We start from the raw sequence: 17,462 nt of genomic DNA, 5'->3' as shown, positions 1-17,462 counted from the left end.
AATATTGATCAACAGGAAGTACTTTGGGGGGCTTCCTTTCTCAACTTACAACATTTTAAAAAGAAAATGAAGACAAGCCACTGTGTCTGAAGCGAAGTTCAAGTCCCAAGTGCAAATTATGGTTGGAATCGAAGCATTTATGCCCCCTCTCCTCTCATTCACGCCTACTGGCCCCTGGATCGTCCCCATTCTCTCCCCATTATTCTTTCATCTGTCTTTGATTTTCTCTTTGCTTCACTGTTTTCTTCATGCTGTATTCATATACCCCATCAGCTGTTGTCTGGTGTTGTGTTTAATTTCTTTGCTACAGGGTGGTCTAAAGAGAAGGTTCTCTGCCAGGCACTGCTATGCTGATGGTCTACCAGTACTTAAAAAGGGGACTTGAAAAAAAAGGCAGAGAAATTCTTAGCCAGTGTGCTTCAAGAAACATGTAAATTAGCACTAACATAAATATTCAGTTCATAAGTTGTGTTGATTGCATGTAAAAGAACCCATATTAGATGTTTGGGAGGGCCTGATCTTGCTACTGGGTTGGCAGTAAGCTTCTGGGTCTTTTTCATTTTTGTGAGCCCACCTAGTAGCCTTGTTAGCCTGCTCTGAGCTAAGTGAGGACCTCCAAGGAGCAGAGCACAAGAGTGCTTATGCCCACACCCTTCTAATTCCATTGTAAAGGGTGATGGCCCCAGAATGTACCTTCTGAGAGCAGCTCGAATGAGGAATTAAATGAGTTTTTGGTAAATGTTTACATTTGTGGTTGTCGTTCCCAAAACACAGGCGAGTTGGAAAGCCCATCCTCTATAGTGCTGCAGAGATACAGAAGGGAGGGACCCAGCTGGCCAAGTGGTAAGAGTCAAATGGTCCCTTTCCACTCCTGCTGCTGTTATATCCTGCCTTTGCCCTTGGGGGTGGTAGAGAGAAAGTATTCTCATCTCAATGATTTATTAGTGCTACTATTTTAATCAAGCAAAATGATTAAAAAAAAAATCAGCTTGTGCAAGGGCGATGTTTGTGTGAAAAGTTAACTGTATGCACAGCCAGAAATCTTGATAATGGGGTGAGTAGTCAAATCTAGTAGAATTCATCATAGTTTATTTTTCAGTAAATGCAGCACAAAGCAGCTAGACCATTTTTGTTTAAAGCCCAGCAGTGGAACATTTTCTCAAACTGTATACTTTTTGGCCACAATAGGTAGAATAGACTGACAATAAATGCATATTTCTTGGAAGATTAAGAACTTTCCCTTGCTACACAGGACCATACTTACCATGAAATGTTTCTGCAGATGTTGTAGGATTAATCAGTGTTGTAAATAGTCTCTGATGAAGTTTTTGCTGAAGTCTTTTATAGCACTTGTGTTCTTTGAATTTTACCTCATTGTCTCATAGTGAACTTCCTGAAGGCATTGTTCTTGAACAGGAATACAAGCTTATTGGCCCCTGCAGTTTGTCAGTCTCGCTAAAAAACCTGAAAAGGAAGCTTTAATCACTATAAGAGATACCTCTGTAGCTAATTCAGAAAGCATTTTACTTGCTCCCTTCCTGTTGCAAATTTTCCCATTTTGAAGTACATTTGCTTTATGTGGAATGAAGCAGGTGAATGTCCATCCTGTGGTGATTTGTCAAAGGGACATGTGTTAGCGGAGGATAGAACAGCTAATGGTTGGGAGCACTGACAGCTCAGTTACGTTCTAGCCCTGGCCGTCTAGGATGCTGAAAATAAGAGCATTAGTATGTATTTTAGGGTTTCCCAGGTGGCTCAGTGGTAAAGAATCTGCTGGAGTAGGAAATGGCAACCCACTCCAATATTCTTGCCTGGCACAAGAGCCTGGCAGGCTACAGGGCATGGGGTTACTTAGAGTTGGACATGATTGAGCAACTAAGCACACAAATACACACACACACACACACACACAGAGAATATGTATTTTAACAAGAAACATCTTAATTTAAAAGTATGTGTTTAAATAATACATAGACCTTTTACTTTTTCATATGAAATATGTTTTAATACAGTCATTCTGTGTTCATTTCAGTTCAGTTGCTCAGTCGTGTCTGACTCTTTGTGACCCCATGGACTGCAGCATTCCAGGCTTCCCTGTCCATCACCAACTCCTGGAGCTTGCTGAAACTCATGTTGATTGAGTCAGTGATGCCATCCTTTCATTTCATCCTCTGTTGCCCCCTTCTCCTGCCCTCACTCTTTCTCAGCATCAGGGTCTTTTCCAATGAGTCGGCTGTTCGCAAAAGAGGTGACCAAAATATTGGAGCTTCAGGTCAATATCAGTCCTTCCAGTGAGTATTGAGGGTTGATTTCCTTTAGGATTGACTGGTTTGATTTCCTTGCAGTCCAAGGGACTCTCAAGAGTCTTCTCTAACACCACAGTTCAAAAGCGTCAATTATTTGGCGCTCAGCTTTCTTTATGGTCCAACTCTCATATCCATACATGACTACTGGAAAAACCATAGCTTTGACTAGATGGACCTTTATCGGCAAAGTAATGCTGACAAATAGCTTAGTCTTTCTGTGTGGGATGAGTTAAACAGATCATTTGTACTATTTTATAAATATGAGTCTAATCTGAAGATAGTTTGTTTCTGATGATTTGGAATTTGATTATTGGCTCATTATAGACCCAGTAAATACAATTCCTCTGTAATGAATGAGACCATACTATACAACTGTAGTCACCTTAGATGTCAGCCTGGAAGACTCTGTTTTTATTTCCATCATGGCCAGGAAGGGAAGGGACTCGGGATTTCAGGCCTTTAATTGTTGAGCAGCCTTATGGCATTTATCTGTGTAGCTGCCCTTCCTCTGGGGGACTCCCTCCCCTTCTCTGTGGGGTCTGTCCATCATGACATTAGGCTTCCCTGCCCTGGGACATGTGCACATGTTCAAGGGACATGTGGTCCACGTGGAGTTGACCAGAGTCTTTCTTAAGAGTTGATCAAGGATCTGTCTTCCTTTTGGGTTGTGAGTGAAAGGAATGTAAGCACAAGATTGCTAGCTGATAGGGAGTTAGGGGGAATCTTCCTGAGGGTGAAGCACAGAAGAAAGAGGCCAGAGAAGGAGAGAGAAGAAGAGACAGTCCTGATGATATTGTTTGAGTCTCTGAGTTCAGCCGTGACTAAGACCTGTATTTTGTGAAGCAATAAATCCTTCCCCTCTTTTTCTGTTTAACTTGCTTGGGCTAAATTGTTATCACCTGCAACCAAAAGGCTTCAGATATATTCTGGAAGATACTCAGTGTGTCTAAGAGTACATCCATTCTGGAACAAATATTTCTAAACCTAGTGAAGAAACCAAAAGTCTTTGATTTCTTCTGAGCTTTCATGTTCCATTTTAGTGGCAATGAAATTTATGGGAGCTGTTAGGAAGAGTAATTCAGTTCACTTCAACTGATAAATATTGTTGAACACATCACATTCGGAAAGCTTTGAGCCAAGTGTTAGGAAGATACAATGATGATACATGGTCCTTATTGTTGGAGGATTTCTTTTTAAATTCACTTGGTTCTTTAAAAAGAGATGTGTTGGTTTCCAATATTTATCATGTGTTGAAGGGAGAAAGTTTGGCATTAAAGATCATGATGCTCTCAGTCTAACAAGCAAAACCACACCCATTCATTTCAGGGAAGTTACCAGCCAAGTCCATTGAAAGTGAGTTAATTACCACCCAGGGTAGAAGTTACCTCAAGCTCTTATCACAGGCAGAGGTTACAGCTTGACTCAGGCAATCACAGTTTCTACAACAGACATTTTAGCAAATACAGTTTTCCTTAACAAACATTTATAATGTCAAAGGTACAAGTTAGCAGACCTTGGAACTACAAAGCCAACCTTTCTGGCATATAGTAATGTTGTTTGCCCTTAGCAAATAGTCATAGGCAAAAACTGAACTATATGATGAAAATATAAAGAATAAGTATAGTTTTAATTATATGATGAAAACATAAAGAATCAGTATAGTCTATGCCAACTAGGATATAAATAATGTTAATTTTACTAAAGGCTGAGTCAAAGATATTTGAAGCTTACAATTTTCTGTTTCTGCACACTGTCCCTCAAAACTTATGACTTTAGTCAAGGACATTTGTTAACCTCAAACATGTATACATGAAAATTAGAGTGCTGGGAGAAAGTGATATAAACACAGGATGCTTTGAGTACATGGAGAGAGGGTTTCATATTCCCAAGAAAGAACTCACCCAGTTGGTAAGAATCTGATGGAAAAGGGTGATTGACTTTTTTAATGCATCTCAGCAGCCTGTGTCCCCCTACCCCGACTTTGTGGTAAGATAGTTGGTGTTGGCATTTGCCATGTGCATTACACCAAGTTTCAATTTGATGTCTTACATCTGACTGTTAGAGCAAAAATAAAATTCGCACTTTCTAAGCATTTAAAATATTCAGCTAAATTTAGCTGTGAAGCTTAGCTTTTGAAGCGTTTTGATTGATGTTTATGATAAGTAATAAACTGGCAAGTAGATGATCTGTTAATCTAAAACTTTCTATCTAGATCTGTAGCAGTCAGACCTTATTTAGAATTCTGACAATCAAGATTGTGTCCTGAGGAGGCCAGGATGGTGAGGAGGCTGGAATCCACATCATAAGAGGAAGGCTTACAGACTCCAGCTGCTTAGCTAGGATGGTCAGTTAATTGTCTTATAATATTTGGAGGCTTCTTTAATGTGGAAGGGAAAGAAGATATTCTCTATGGCTCCAGGGTGGTAGAATTAAGACAGTGAGTGTTCATTTTAACTCATTTTCTTTTGGTGATTTTAGGAGCCAAATGGTAAAGCTACATTAAACCCAGTAGTGTTCTAATTATATTTGCACAGCTCTTGTTTTAAATAATGAAAATACTGAAGTGACGCCCTAAAGCAGAAAGAAGTTATAATCAGGTCTTACCTTAATAATTTTTAATACGTTGCCTAAAAGAAGATAATTTAAGGCAGAGTTTTCAGACTATTTTTAGCCATCAAACTTTTTCTTTAAAGTGAAGTGAAGTGAAGTTGCTCAGTTGTGTCTAACTCTTTGCGACCCCACGGACTGTAGCTTACCAGGCTCCTCCATCCATGGTATTTTCCAGGCAAGAGTACTGGAGTGGGATGCCATTTGCTTCTCCAGAGGATCTTCCCGACCCAGAGATCGAAACCAGGTCTCCCGCATTGTAGGCAGATGCTTTACCATCTGAGCCACCAGGAAAGTCTTTCTTTAAATGGAAGACCAAAATTTTTATGGAAAAAAAAATGCCTCTTTATTAATTCATATTTTATAATGACTATTAATGCCTATTTTAAATTAGTACCTTTAGGATCAACAAACTTGCTTTAAAATAGAAATAGACAACTTGGGTTCTTGTCTAGGTACGTAGTCATCTTACCTAAGCACCACATAAAATACTGAATATTGAACTCCATAGTAATAGTGAGTGAAGAAGTGAAGTCAAGTGAAAGTCACTCAGTCACGTCAGACTCTTTGCGACCCCATGGACTATACAGTCCATGGAATTCTCTAGGCTGGAATGCTGGAGTGGGTAGCTGTTCCCTTCTCCAGGGAATGTTCCCAACCCAGGGATCTAACCTAGGTCTCCCGCATTGCAGGCAGATTCTTTACCAGCTGAGGTACAAGGGAAGCCCAGTAATAGCGAGTATTTGGTATCAATAAGTCCTACAGATAACAAGCCAGGGCATAGTGTGTGTTGTATGATTGTCTTTATGAATGAAATTTTTATTAAAGCATTTTGTCCAGGTTTACATCAATTTTAAAATTAATTTTCTATAATATGGGTTCATTGTGATGCTGTTGTATACCCACTACTGTATACCACACTATACTTCAATATAAAATTAGACACACAGATTTTTAGGTTTTATAAATAAAACCTAAAAAGATATGTAAAACTATATGAAATTTGAATATTAAATTAAAAACATATCAAACAAATTGTTTTATGAGGAAACAAGTTCATGAAATATGCAGTTTTAATTTTTTAAAAAATCAGACTCCTAGCTGCTTTTACACCTTTGTAACCTGTTGTCTTTGTCATTCATGACTTCAGTTCAGTTCAGTCACTCAGTCGTGTCCGACTCTTTGTGAACCCATGAACCGCAGCACACCAGGCCTCCCTGTCCATCACCAACTCCTGGAGTCCACCCAAACCCATGTCCATTGAGTTGGTGATGCCATCCAACCATCTCATCCTCTGTCGTCCCCTTCTCCTCCAGCCCGCAATCTTTCCCAGCATCAGGGTCTTTTCAAATGATTCAGCTCTTTGCATCAGGTGGCCAAAGTATTGGAGTTTCAGCTTCAACATCAGTCCTCCCAATGAACACCCAGGACTGATGTCCTTTAGGATGGACTGGTTGGATCTCAACAAGGGACTCTCAAAAGTCTTATCCACCACCACAGTTCAAAAGCATCAGTTCTTCGGCTCTCAGCTTGCTTTATAGTCCAACTCTCACATCCATACATGACCACTGGAAAAACCATAGCCTTGACTAGATGGACCTTTGTTGGCAAAGTGACATCTCTGCTTTTTAATATGCTGTCTAGGTTGGTCATAACTTTCCTTCCCAGGAGTAGGTGTCTTTTAATTTCATGGCTGCAATCACCATCTGTAGTGATTTTGGAGCCCAGAAAAATAAAGTCAGCCACTGTTTCCCCATCTATTTGCCATGAAGTGATGGGACCGGATGCCATGATCTTAGTGTTCTGAATGTTGAGCTTTAAACCAACTTTTTCATGACTTAGGCCTCTGTAAATACAACATTGTAGGGGGAAATAGTTTGTGTCAGGTAGGATCCAGTCAAGAAAATAGGAATTATACCAGTTATTTCAACAGAGTATTTAACACAGGGAATTAGTTAAACATGTTTTGAAGGAACTTTTTTTAAAAATCAGATTTGGTTACAGTAATTCAGACTAATTGTTAATAAGATATTTCTAAGGAAGACCCTCACCCAGATCAATTTAACTTAAAAACAGCAAGTTATTTTAGACTAACTTACAGTTTATGGAAATGCTTTAAAAATAATATGTTCTGTTGAAGTTTGTTAAGTATGTATTCTGCAGTCTTTACTGTGATTTCTTTGGTGAATATTTCTTTTTCCTGCAGTTTTATTGAAATAAAATTGACATAATTTTGGTGTATTTCTTTTAACCAGTATTTGAAATTAAAAAAAAATTTATTGGAGCATGGTTGATATACAATGCTGTGTTAGTTTCAGGTGTACAGCAAAGTATATCAGTTATACATATACATATACCCACTCTTTTTTAAGGTTCTTTTTGCTTACAGGCAAATACAGAGTATTGAGTAGAGTTCCCTGTGCTATATAGTAGATTCTTGTTAGTTATCTGTTGTATATGTAGTGTTATGAATATGTCAGTCTCAATCTCCCAATTTATCCTGCCCCTGGTAACCATACATTTGTTTTCTATATCTGTGATTCTACTTCTGTTTTTTTTTTTTTAAGGCTTTTCTCACTTAGACTTATGTGAAATTAATGGCATTCACCATCAGCACAGATATAGGGACAGGTTAGTGAATTAGGTGAGAGTTAAACCTTCAGGCAGGTGGGGATGAGTGTTTGGGAGTGGTCAGCTGTGCTCTCATGACTTTGGGGATTAAGGAGAATCAAAGGCTCAGATGCCAGGAGACAAGGCAGTCAGTAAACTGTTTGAAAATCTGAGGAATTCTTTCAGGGATCTGGGAGCCAGTCAGTCAGAGCAGAGATAGAGAAGGGCAGCAAAGAAAGTCAAGGCAGTGAGAGGCTAGATGCTGGGAAGTCACATGCTGCTGTGCTTAGTTGCTTGGTTGTGTCCGACTCTTCGCTCCCCCACAGAGCCTGCCAGGCTCCTCTGTCCATGGGGATTCTCCAGGCAAGAATACTGGAGTGGGTTGCAATGCCCTCCTCCAGGGGATCTTTTCAACCCAGGGATTGAACCCAGTTCTCCTGCATTTTAGGTGGATTTTTTACTGGCTGAGCCACCAGGGAAACCCAAAAATACTGGAGTGAGTAGCCTATCCCTTTTCTAGGTATCTTTCTGACCCAAGAATCGAACTGGGGTTTCCTGCATTCCAGGTGGATTCTTTACCAGCTGAGCTACCCAGGATGTCACATATCTGAAGGTACTTTATGCCATAAAACATAGATTGCAGCGTCTCTGATACATACAATGCCCTCCAGGGTCATGTAGCTTACAACCTGTATCTTCCCTGAGATTTCATATATGGGAATTAGAAGAGAAAAACTTATTCTACTGGAATGCTGAAAAATGCTCCCCAGAGCTGACAGAAGTCCTATCCCCACTGAGTAAAGCCTGAGAAAGTGAGGACCCAGAGGTTGCCTGAAGCCACCGCCCCCACCGTGAAGGCAAATTTATCCTTTTTTTATTAAAAGGGAAAATTTATTGGGTTACATATGCAAACAAGGAAGGTGGATAGCTGACCTTGAGCTGACCTTTTACTGTATTTTTTTTTTTTTTGCCATTAATTATCTCAGGTCTTTTGAGTATTAGACAATGAATGGATGGAAAGAAGCACTGTGACTAAAAGTTCTTAATGGTTTCTACCAGGAAGATAAGAATAAAGCTGAAGCCACGAAGGACTGTGACATTTACCACACGTGCATAACACATGTTCTGATGTTGATATGTTCCTGGGAAGTTGTCTATATACACTAAACTTGATGTGATTATTTTTATCCATTGTGATTTTAAAGTACAGAAAAATTGCTACTTTCAGTGCTTCCCTTTTAATTTGGTGCACGCAGAAATGTAAGTAGTTGCTGGAAACACAAAAGCACCACTCTTAGAATTGAAAGAGGGTAGTCTTTCCCTTCTCCAGGGGATCTTCCCAACCCAGGGATTGAATCCAGGTCTACCGCATTGCAGGCAGATTCTTTACCAGCTGAGCCACAAGAGAAGTCCAAGAATACTGGAGTGGGTAGCCTATCCCTTCTCCATTCATCTTCCCAACCCAGGAATCAAACCAGAGTCTCCTGCACTGCAGGTGGATTCTTTACCAAACTGAGCTGTCAAGGAATCCCTAATAGCTTAATAGAAACTTAAAACCATCTGTATCTTGTGTTTCAGTTACTGTCTGTTTATATGTCTGCTTGAAGGCTTTTTATCGGATTCATGAGCAGTAGTCCTTCTCTTTACCTAAGAAGGAACATTATTTAGTTGCAAAAGAATATGAATGTAAGCTATATAGAATGATGCATGCCTTTCTTATTTGCAGTCATTCCAGTTGTATAAAGTGAATAGGTTTCCCATATCATATTTGCTTATAGAGCCCTAAGCAGGGAGCTCATAAACAAATAGCCTTATAGTCTGATAAATTGAAAGAGGGTTGCAGTATTGGTTTCATTTAAATCAAAACTATAATTGTAGCTAATTTTATTGAATACTGTAAGGGGAGCACTGTGCTAAGTGCTCACTGTGCTAAGTGAGTATTATTATCTCATTTAATTTTCACAGCCCTTTATTCTTGAACAGCACTACTGTTATTCCTGGTTTATAAATACCGAAAATGACCCTTAGAGGGGTTAAGCAAGTTTCACAGGGATACAGAGCTAGTGAATGGGGAAGTGAGAATTCCAGTCCAGGTATTCTGACCCTATAACTAAAAAGGAAGCATTCTAAGTATTTTCTGGTTGGAAGTCTCATTTTTAGAGCTAAAAATATCATAGAACATATCATAGGAATAATTTTAGTTGCCAGACAGGGGAACTTCCCTGGTGGCTCAGACAGTAAAGAATTTGCCTGCAGCATGAGAGACCCGGGTTTGATCCCTGGGTTGAGAAGATCCCCTGGAGAAGGGAACGGTTACCCATTCCAGTATTCTTGCCTGGAGAATCCCATGGACAGAGGAGTCTGGTGGTGTACAGTCCATGGGGTCACAAAGAGTAGGACATGACGGAGCGACTAACACTTTCACTTTCAGAGATAGAGAAGCATGGAGGTATAATGGCAGAAGTGTGGTTTGAGTCACAACCTTGTCATTCTTTAGTTGTGTAGACTTGGGCAAGTCTCATGGCTTTTCTGATCCTTTGTGTTCAGGGTGGGGGCAAAATAGCTATAACAATAGTAAGCTTTTGATTTAAATGTGTGAGGAAAAAAGCCAGGCACATAATAGGCAATTAATGTTAGGTTTTTTTATTATTATTATTATTAAAAGGATTCATAAATACAGTTATTGCAGCCAGAGTTATATGCTGTGTGTCATGGAAACATAAGTATGCAGAGTCTCGGGACTCATTATACAGGGCTTTACTAGGTCTTAGAAGAAGCTGATGATGCAGGAACTTGGCTCTTCAGCCTCTAAACTCCTGGGAGGAGACTCTAAGCAGTGGTGGTGGGGGCAGCTCTGGTTTCATCCTCAGAGAGGAATGGTGATGTCGTGGAGATCATCTCTGATCTCCTTCTTCTGAGCATCTTTTTGGTACCCGGTTTCCTCAGGAATGTCAAGCTTGCCTTTGTGGGAGCTGGAGAGGGAGTCCAGTGTGGTAGTGACTGTCTTTTGTCCACCCCTGTACCACGTGTATCTTTCTACCCAATTCCTGAAATTCCTTTGACTAGAAGCAGTTCTTCCCCATTTAGACACCAAGAGCATGAGAAGCAAACCTCCACCGCTGGAAGAAATGAATTTACCCTTACAGACCACCAGTGATTACTCAACAAGTTCACCGGCTCATTTAACTTCCCACAGGGGGAGCCTGGTGGGCTGCCGTCTATGGGGTCACACAGAGTCGGACACGACTGAAGCGACTTAGCAGCAGTAGCAGCAGCAGCATCAATTCACACAGAGAACTTGATGAGTAGTAGATATCACCAAAGAAAACGTAAAAAAAATCATTTGATTTTTGTCTTTTTGGAAGCCTCTAGTAAATTCATAGTCTTAGGTCACTGAGAAAAGAAAAGTATATCCTCGATTACCTTTAGGATATACTTTCATATTTACTTTTCTCAACCATTATTTCTGAGGCTGAAGCAATCAATTTATGAGTTCACTGAGCTTCATTTTTTAAAATATAACAAGGCCATGCGTAATGAACAGTTGGCCGCACAGTGAGGGCTGTGGGGCTCAGATGAGCGGGGTTGCTTAGAATTGAAATGGTGGGGGTGGGGGAGCAGCGAAAATGCCTTTGGCGCCCCACACCTCTCTGTAGGCCCACTCTGTCCCCCTCAGAGCCTCTCTGAAGTTCTGTGGGGACAGCAGAGCAGAATGACTTGCCCCATTTTACAGTGGGGGAATAGTTCTTTTTGCTCAGGATTCAGTGTTTGAATTTGTGCTCTGTTTCTTTGTTTTTATTGTATGCCCAGTAGAATGGCCAAGGATGACCGTAAATTGTCAATTTTCTCTTGATTTTGTTTTAACGGTCAACCATCTCATCTTCACGTTTTGTTTAGCCTGGAAATGCTCTGTTTGACCCAGCAGCATTGCTGGAATAATAGCCATTAGACTCAGTCCACAGTTTTTCTCAGTGCTTACAAGCCAAATACATCATCCTGTGCTTCTGGATTTCCTTGGTCAGGCTTTGAAAATTAGGTTTTGGGAGCCATGAAAGAAAGATAACAGAAGCACTTTACCCTACTTTCTGTGTTGGCTAGTTGAATCATTAGATGGAAAAATTTTTAGCATGAAACACACTCCACATGATCATACCAAAAGCATTTGCTTTAAGATTGGGCAGTTAGCTGAGTTAAACAGAGCTAGGTTTTGAATCCTTTAAAAAGTCTGATTTCTTTCAACCTGTGTGTGGTATTTCAAGTATTTATGGTACTCTTAAGACTTCCCAGGCAGCGTTAGTGGTGAAGAACCCACCTGCCAACGCAGGAGACAATGCAGGGTTCATTAGATCCCTGGGTCGGGAAGAGCCCTGGGAGGGGGAGATGGCAACCCACTCCAGTATTCTTGCTTGGAGAATCCCATGGACAGAGGAGTCTGGCAGGCTACAGTCCATAGGGTTGTAAAGAATCGGACACGACTGAAGCAACTTAGCACACACGGTGCTCTTGATCATATTGTAGTTAAGCTTAGGTTTTGTCCCTCTCACTAAGCCTAACAACTGGTTATTTGCATCAAGCCTAAAACAGAATGAAGCAAAATCACTGGTTAGTGGCATAGCTGATGTTTTCCTATAAAATAATAGAAATGTTCTGAAACCTAAGCTTACATTTTGAAGCATTAGCAGGGTTGTAAAAATCTGATTTTCTTTACCATTATACCTCATGGGTTGAAATAAGCAATTCCTTGAAGACCAGCCATAGTAATTTCTGTGTATGTCAGAATTGAGAAGTATAATTTGATCATAGTAGATGCTCTAGAAACAAGAGATGAGCAGATTCCATGGCATGCCCTGCAGGAGCCTCCGTGATCCCTCCCGCACACATTCTCAGCCTCATCCTTCTCCATCTCTGTCTCCTCCTCTGTCACCACCTACAAGACTGCGTTCTGAAGTTTCCCTTATTTATTAACACATAATAACTTCTACCTCTACTCAGTTGCAGGTTTCCTAAGGCAGGGTCCATGCCAATGACTGTGTGGCTGGAGAGATGAAAGGAAAGAAAGAGGAGATCAAGGTGGGAAGAAGGAAGGAAGATGGAAGGAAAGGATTACACTGCATTCATCAACATCCATTGTTGTTGTTGAGTTGCTAAGTTGTGGCCGACTCCTTTGCAGTTCCATGGACTGTAGCCCGTCAGGCTCCTCTGTCCATGGAATTTTCGAGGCTAGAATACTGGAGTGGGTTGCCATTTCTTTTTGCAGGGGATGTTCCCAATCCAGGGATCAAAGCCATGTCTTCTGAATTGGCAGGTGGATTCTTTACCGCTGAGCCACCAGTGAAGCCCCAAAATCCATTATTTAGTCTAAAAGTTAAAAAGAAAATTAAAAATTTCAATGTGCTAGTGAAACCTTCTGAATCTTTGTTTTCCAGTCAACCAGTTGTTAAATGATACAGTATTTCTCATACATATACCTTCATTTCTCCAGGACGAGGCTGCACCAGGGAATTGTGGAGAATCTGCTAGGGGGTAGGTGTCGTGTATTAACTCATCTGTCTGATTTCAAGTGGGAACTGTGGATTGCTATCACTTCTACATGGTATTGGTAGGCATTTTATCTAGCTCTTGTATCTCCATGTTCTTGCTTGAAATAATGGAAGAACAGCACTTGTTTTACCTCATGAGATTTCTTTGAGGACCAAATAAAAGAATGTTCCTGAAAGCACTTTGGAAAGGGTGAAGTGTTCCCTAAGTAGATGGAAGGATATATTCTTGCTATTGCTGTTAGTGACCTGGTACCTTGGGGTTTTTCTCAGCCTGTGGAAGCTCTTGATCTGGGTGTATCCTTATTGCTTATAAAAGAGGTGAAGTGATATCTACAGTTATGATTTATTTCACCAATTAAATTGATGGCAACATTTATGCTGCTGATTACATTGGTGAACATTATCTTCAAAACAGGAAAGTGACCTTTATTTCTGCTTGAATCTGCTGCTACCCTGGAAGATCAGCCTAGGAAAGAAAAGTATAGTTTATCATGAGCAGATGTATTGGTCAAACACATGAAAACTAATTCTAGTTAGTTGTACCTTTAAGTTTTATGTGGTGTAGTTGCTCAGTCGTGTCCGACTCTTTGTGACCCCATGGACTGTAGCCACCAGACTCCTCTGTACATGGAATTCTCCAGGCAAGAGTACTGGAGTGGGTTGCCATTCCCTTCTCCAGGGGATCTGCCCAGCCCAGGGATCAAACCTGTATCTCCTGCATTGCAGGCAGATTCCTTACCCTCTGAGCCTCCAGGAAAGCCCTAAATAAAAGAATGAATAACATAAACATAATAATTTTAAGATTCAAAGCAGTGCTCATTTTCTAGCCTTCTTGTCTCTCTGCCAGATAAGAGCATGATTATTTGAAAATTTATTCTCCGTACATGTCTGAAACATGTTCATTTCTTCTTTGCCATGAGAATCGCTTTCCAACAATAGCCAAAGAAGTTGAGACTTCTTTGCACCAGGACTTGGGTTTGGAAGGTCTGCTTCTTTATCACTGCTCAAACTGCATTCCACAATCAGCTTTGTACAAAATGACATAGAGTGGTCCTGAGCAGACCATCATGGGGTACAGGGAACTCCTTATATTTCCACCTGAGCAAATACAGGAATCAAAATTCAGGAGGAAACAACCACAGTTTCTATTTAATAGAGAGCAATTTATGATACGGAACAGCAGATAGACACCTACAGACAACACAAGGCAAAACAAGTGAGCGAACAAACCACTGAGAGCAGAGTGCCCCTTGGAAATAGATTTCAACAACAGAGTGATGATAATCACCTGTCAATCAAGTACCGGGTAGCAATTTAGTTTGCAGTCTTTGAACATATTGGTGCAAATGATATGTGTCTGATACACTGAAGAGGAGAATGAGAATGATTTGGGTTTATTCATGCTCAGAAACTACCCCAGTTTCTTTCTGTGGAAATTATTTTCAAATTTTGGTATTGAGCACAAGAGAAAAAAACATGATTCAGAAAGAGAGCACTTGAGACTCTGAAGCCTGCAGCTGGGAGAGAGCACAGATATCATAGTTGAGACGTGACTCTAGAGAGACGAGCTGAGAGAGTCATCCTTACTACTCACTTCATGCTAATTGCAAAGAGTGACAGGGCACCAGTCCATTCAGCGAGTTCACATGTGGAATAAACCCCTCAGTAGTCCCTCATCGTGGGGAGGAAATTGTTGTCATTAGTATTTTATTAATTGAAGTAGAATTTACATACAGAAAAATTCACTCGTGTGTGTATAGTTCTGTGAGTTCTGATCAACACATAGAGTCATATAACCACCACCACAGTCAACAGTGGAAGAGTTGCATCACCCTTCATATGTTCTCAGGCCCCTTTGTAACTCCTGTCCTCATCCCCAGCCCCTGGAAACCACTGGTCTGTTTCAGTACTGATGGTTTTCCCTTTCTCAGAAAGTCATAAAGATGTGATCAGGCAGTATGCAGCCTTTTGACTCTGGCCTCTTTCACTTAGCAGTAATGCACCTTAGATTTATCTGTGCTGTGGCATGTATCAGTGTTCATTCCTTTGTTTTGCTGAGTACTAGTCCATTGGGTGGATATACCACAGCTTATTGATCCATTCACCAGTTGAAGGTATTTCAGTTGTTTCTAGTTTGGGGCATTTGTGAATAAAGCTACTATAAACATTCATGTGTAGATTTTCATGTGAGCATAAGCATTCATATCACTTGTTTTCAATTCTAGCGAGGAATGAGATTGCAGGGTTGTGTAGTAAGAGTATGGCCAACTTTCATAAGATAAACTTTTATTTGAAATTTCCAAAGTTTTTACAAGCTGACTATGCCATTTTTGCATTCCCACTAGCAACAGGAGTTCCACTTGCTTCAAATCCTTACCAACACTTGATATTGTTTATCTTTTAAATTTTAATTTTAGTGGATGAGTAGTAGTATCTCACTGTGACTTTAGTTTGCATTTTCCTAATGGCTAATAATGTTGCGTATCTTTTCATATGTTTATTTGCCATCTGTATATCACTTGGAAATTAACATTTCAATTCTTTTGGGTCGTTTTTTATTTTATTTTGTCTTACTAAGTTGTTGGAATTATTTTTGTATTCTGAATGCACTTTCTTTATATATGTATTATGTATATATATTTTGCAAATACTTTGTCCCAGGCTGTGGTTTGCTTTTTTTGCCTTAACAGTGTCTTAAGAAAAGCAAAAGTTTTACATTTTGATGATGTCCAATTTATCCTTTTAGGGAATACGTTGTGGTTTTCATCTCCTGGTTAAAAATCTTTGCCTAATCTGAGGTCACTGAGAAGTTCTATATTTTCTTCTAGACACTTTAGCTCTTACAGTAAGTCTGCTATCCATTTTGAGTTCATTTTTATATATAGTATGAGATAAGGTTTCAGGTTCTTTTTTTATATAGATCATCATTCTAAACACCATTTCTTAAAAAGATTATTCTCTCTGTGTTGAGCTGTCTTGGTGCCTTTGTTGAAAATCAGTTGGCCACATGTTTGTAAATCTGTTTCTGGATTGTGTTTTATTTCATTGATCGATATGGTTGTCTTTAGGCCAATACCACATTGTCTCTATTTCTGTAGCTTTATATGAGTCTTAAAATCAGGCAGTATAAGTTTTCCAACTTTGTTCTTTTTTACAAAATTGTTTCTGCTGTTCTAGTTTCTTTACATATTCATATACATTTTAGAACTCATCAGTTTCTGTGAAAAGGGCTGGTGGGGTTTGGATTGCAGAACTCTGTAGTTTTTGCATTTACAGAGCAGTTGATGGAGAATTGACCTCTGAAAGATATTGAATCTTTTGAAAAATGAGTATAGTTTCTCTCTCTATTTAGGTCTTATTTCATTTCTTTCAGGAAATTTTGCAGTTATTAGCATTTAGGTGTTACATAACACTTTGTTGAATTGTCCCTAACTGTCTCACATGTTATGCTATTAAAAATGATATTTTTGAATTTCAGTTTCTAGTTGTTATGACTAATATATAGAAATAGTTGACTTTAAAAACACCTTTTAAAGATATCTTGCTGTTATTAATTTCTTATTTGACACCATTGTACTGACCGCATGCACTGGATGAATTCAGTAATTTAAAATTTGTTGAGACTTGTTTTATGACTCAGAATATGATGTCCTTTTATAACTGTTTTCTGTACATCAGAGAAGAATGTGTTTGTTGCTATTGTTGGGTGAAGTGTTCTATAATTATCTATGGATAGTCAGGTGGATTTGGTTACTAGCATTCAAGTCTTCTCTGTTTCTGGTGAATTTTTCCCTCCTTGTTCTGTCAACTATAGAAGTGGTCTTGAAATCTCAAACTGTAATTGTGGATTATCTGTTCTACTTTGAGTTCTGTTGGTTTTTGCTTCAGGTACTCTGAAGCTCTTGTTATTAGGTGCATACACATTTATGATTTTTATACCCTGTTGATAAACTTGACTCTATTATAATTATAAAATGTCCCTCTTTATGGCAGATAATATCCTTCTTTTTTTTCTGACATCTACCTTGTCTGGTATCGATTCTCTAGCTTTCTTTTGATGAGTGTTAGCGTGGTACATCCTTTTCCATCCTTTTACGTTTAACCTTTCTGTTTCTGTATATTTGAAGTAAATTTTTTGTTGACATCATAGCTGATTCATGTTTTCTTATCCAAATGAACAATCTCTGACTTTCTACTGGTGTATTTAGAGCATCTTCTGTTTTATATGATTATCAATATGGGTGAGTGTAAATCATCCACTTTGTGTATTGTTTTCTACTTGTCTCCTTTGCTCCTTGTTCCTTTTTCTTCTCTTTTACTATGTTATTTTATATTATATTTAGTATTAGGATTTCATCTTAGGTTCATTATTAGTTTATTAGTTATGCTTTCTTATTTT

The 17,462-nt window shown here is 39.4% G+C and overlaps 1 protein-coding gene across 6 annotated transcripts in view; it reads left to right on the top strand.

The window, feature by feature from the left end:
- The window catches only part of AKAP7 (A-kinase anchoring protein 7), a 125,416-nt gene that overhangs the window by 93,138 nt on the left and 14,816 nt on the right, over positions 1–17,462 (top strand). The window contains exon 2 of one of the 6 annotated variants that reach the window (XM_006046299.4): positions 775–843. The exons of the other annotated variants lie outside the window; for them this stretch is intronic. Within the exon in view, the coding sequence (XP_006046361.3) occupies positions 775–843 (69 nt within the window). The remainder of the gene's footprint in view (positions 1–774; positions 844–17,462) is intronic. 6 annotated transcript variants of the gene reach the window in all.

This window comes from Bubalus bubalis, chromosome 10 (assembly GCF_019923935.1).
Source record: "Bubalus bubalis isolate 160015118507 breed Murrah chromosome 10, NDDB_SH_1, whole genome shotgun sequence".
Lineage (NCBI taxonomy): Eukaryota > Metazoa > Chordata > Mammalia > Artiodactyla > Bovidae > Bubalus > Bubalus bubalis.
This window is presented reverse-complemented; position numbering and strand designations above follow the sequence as displayed.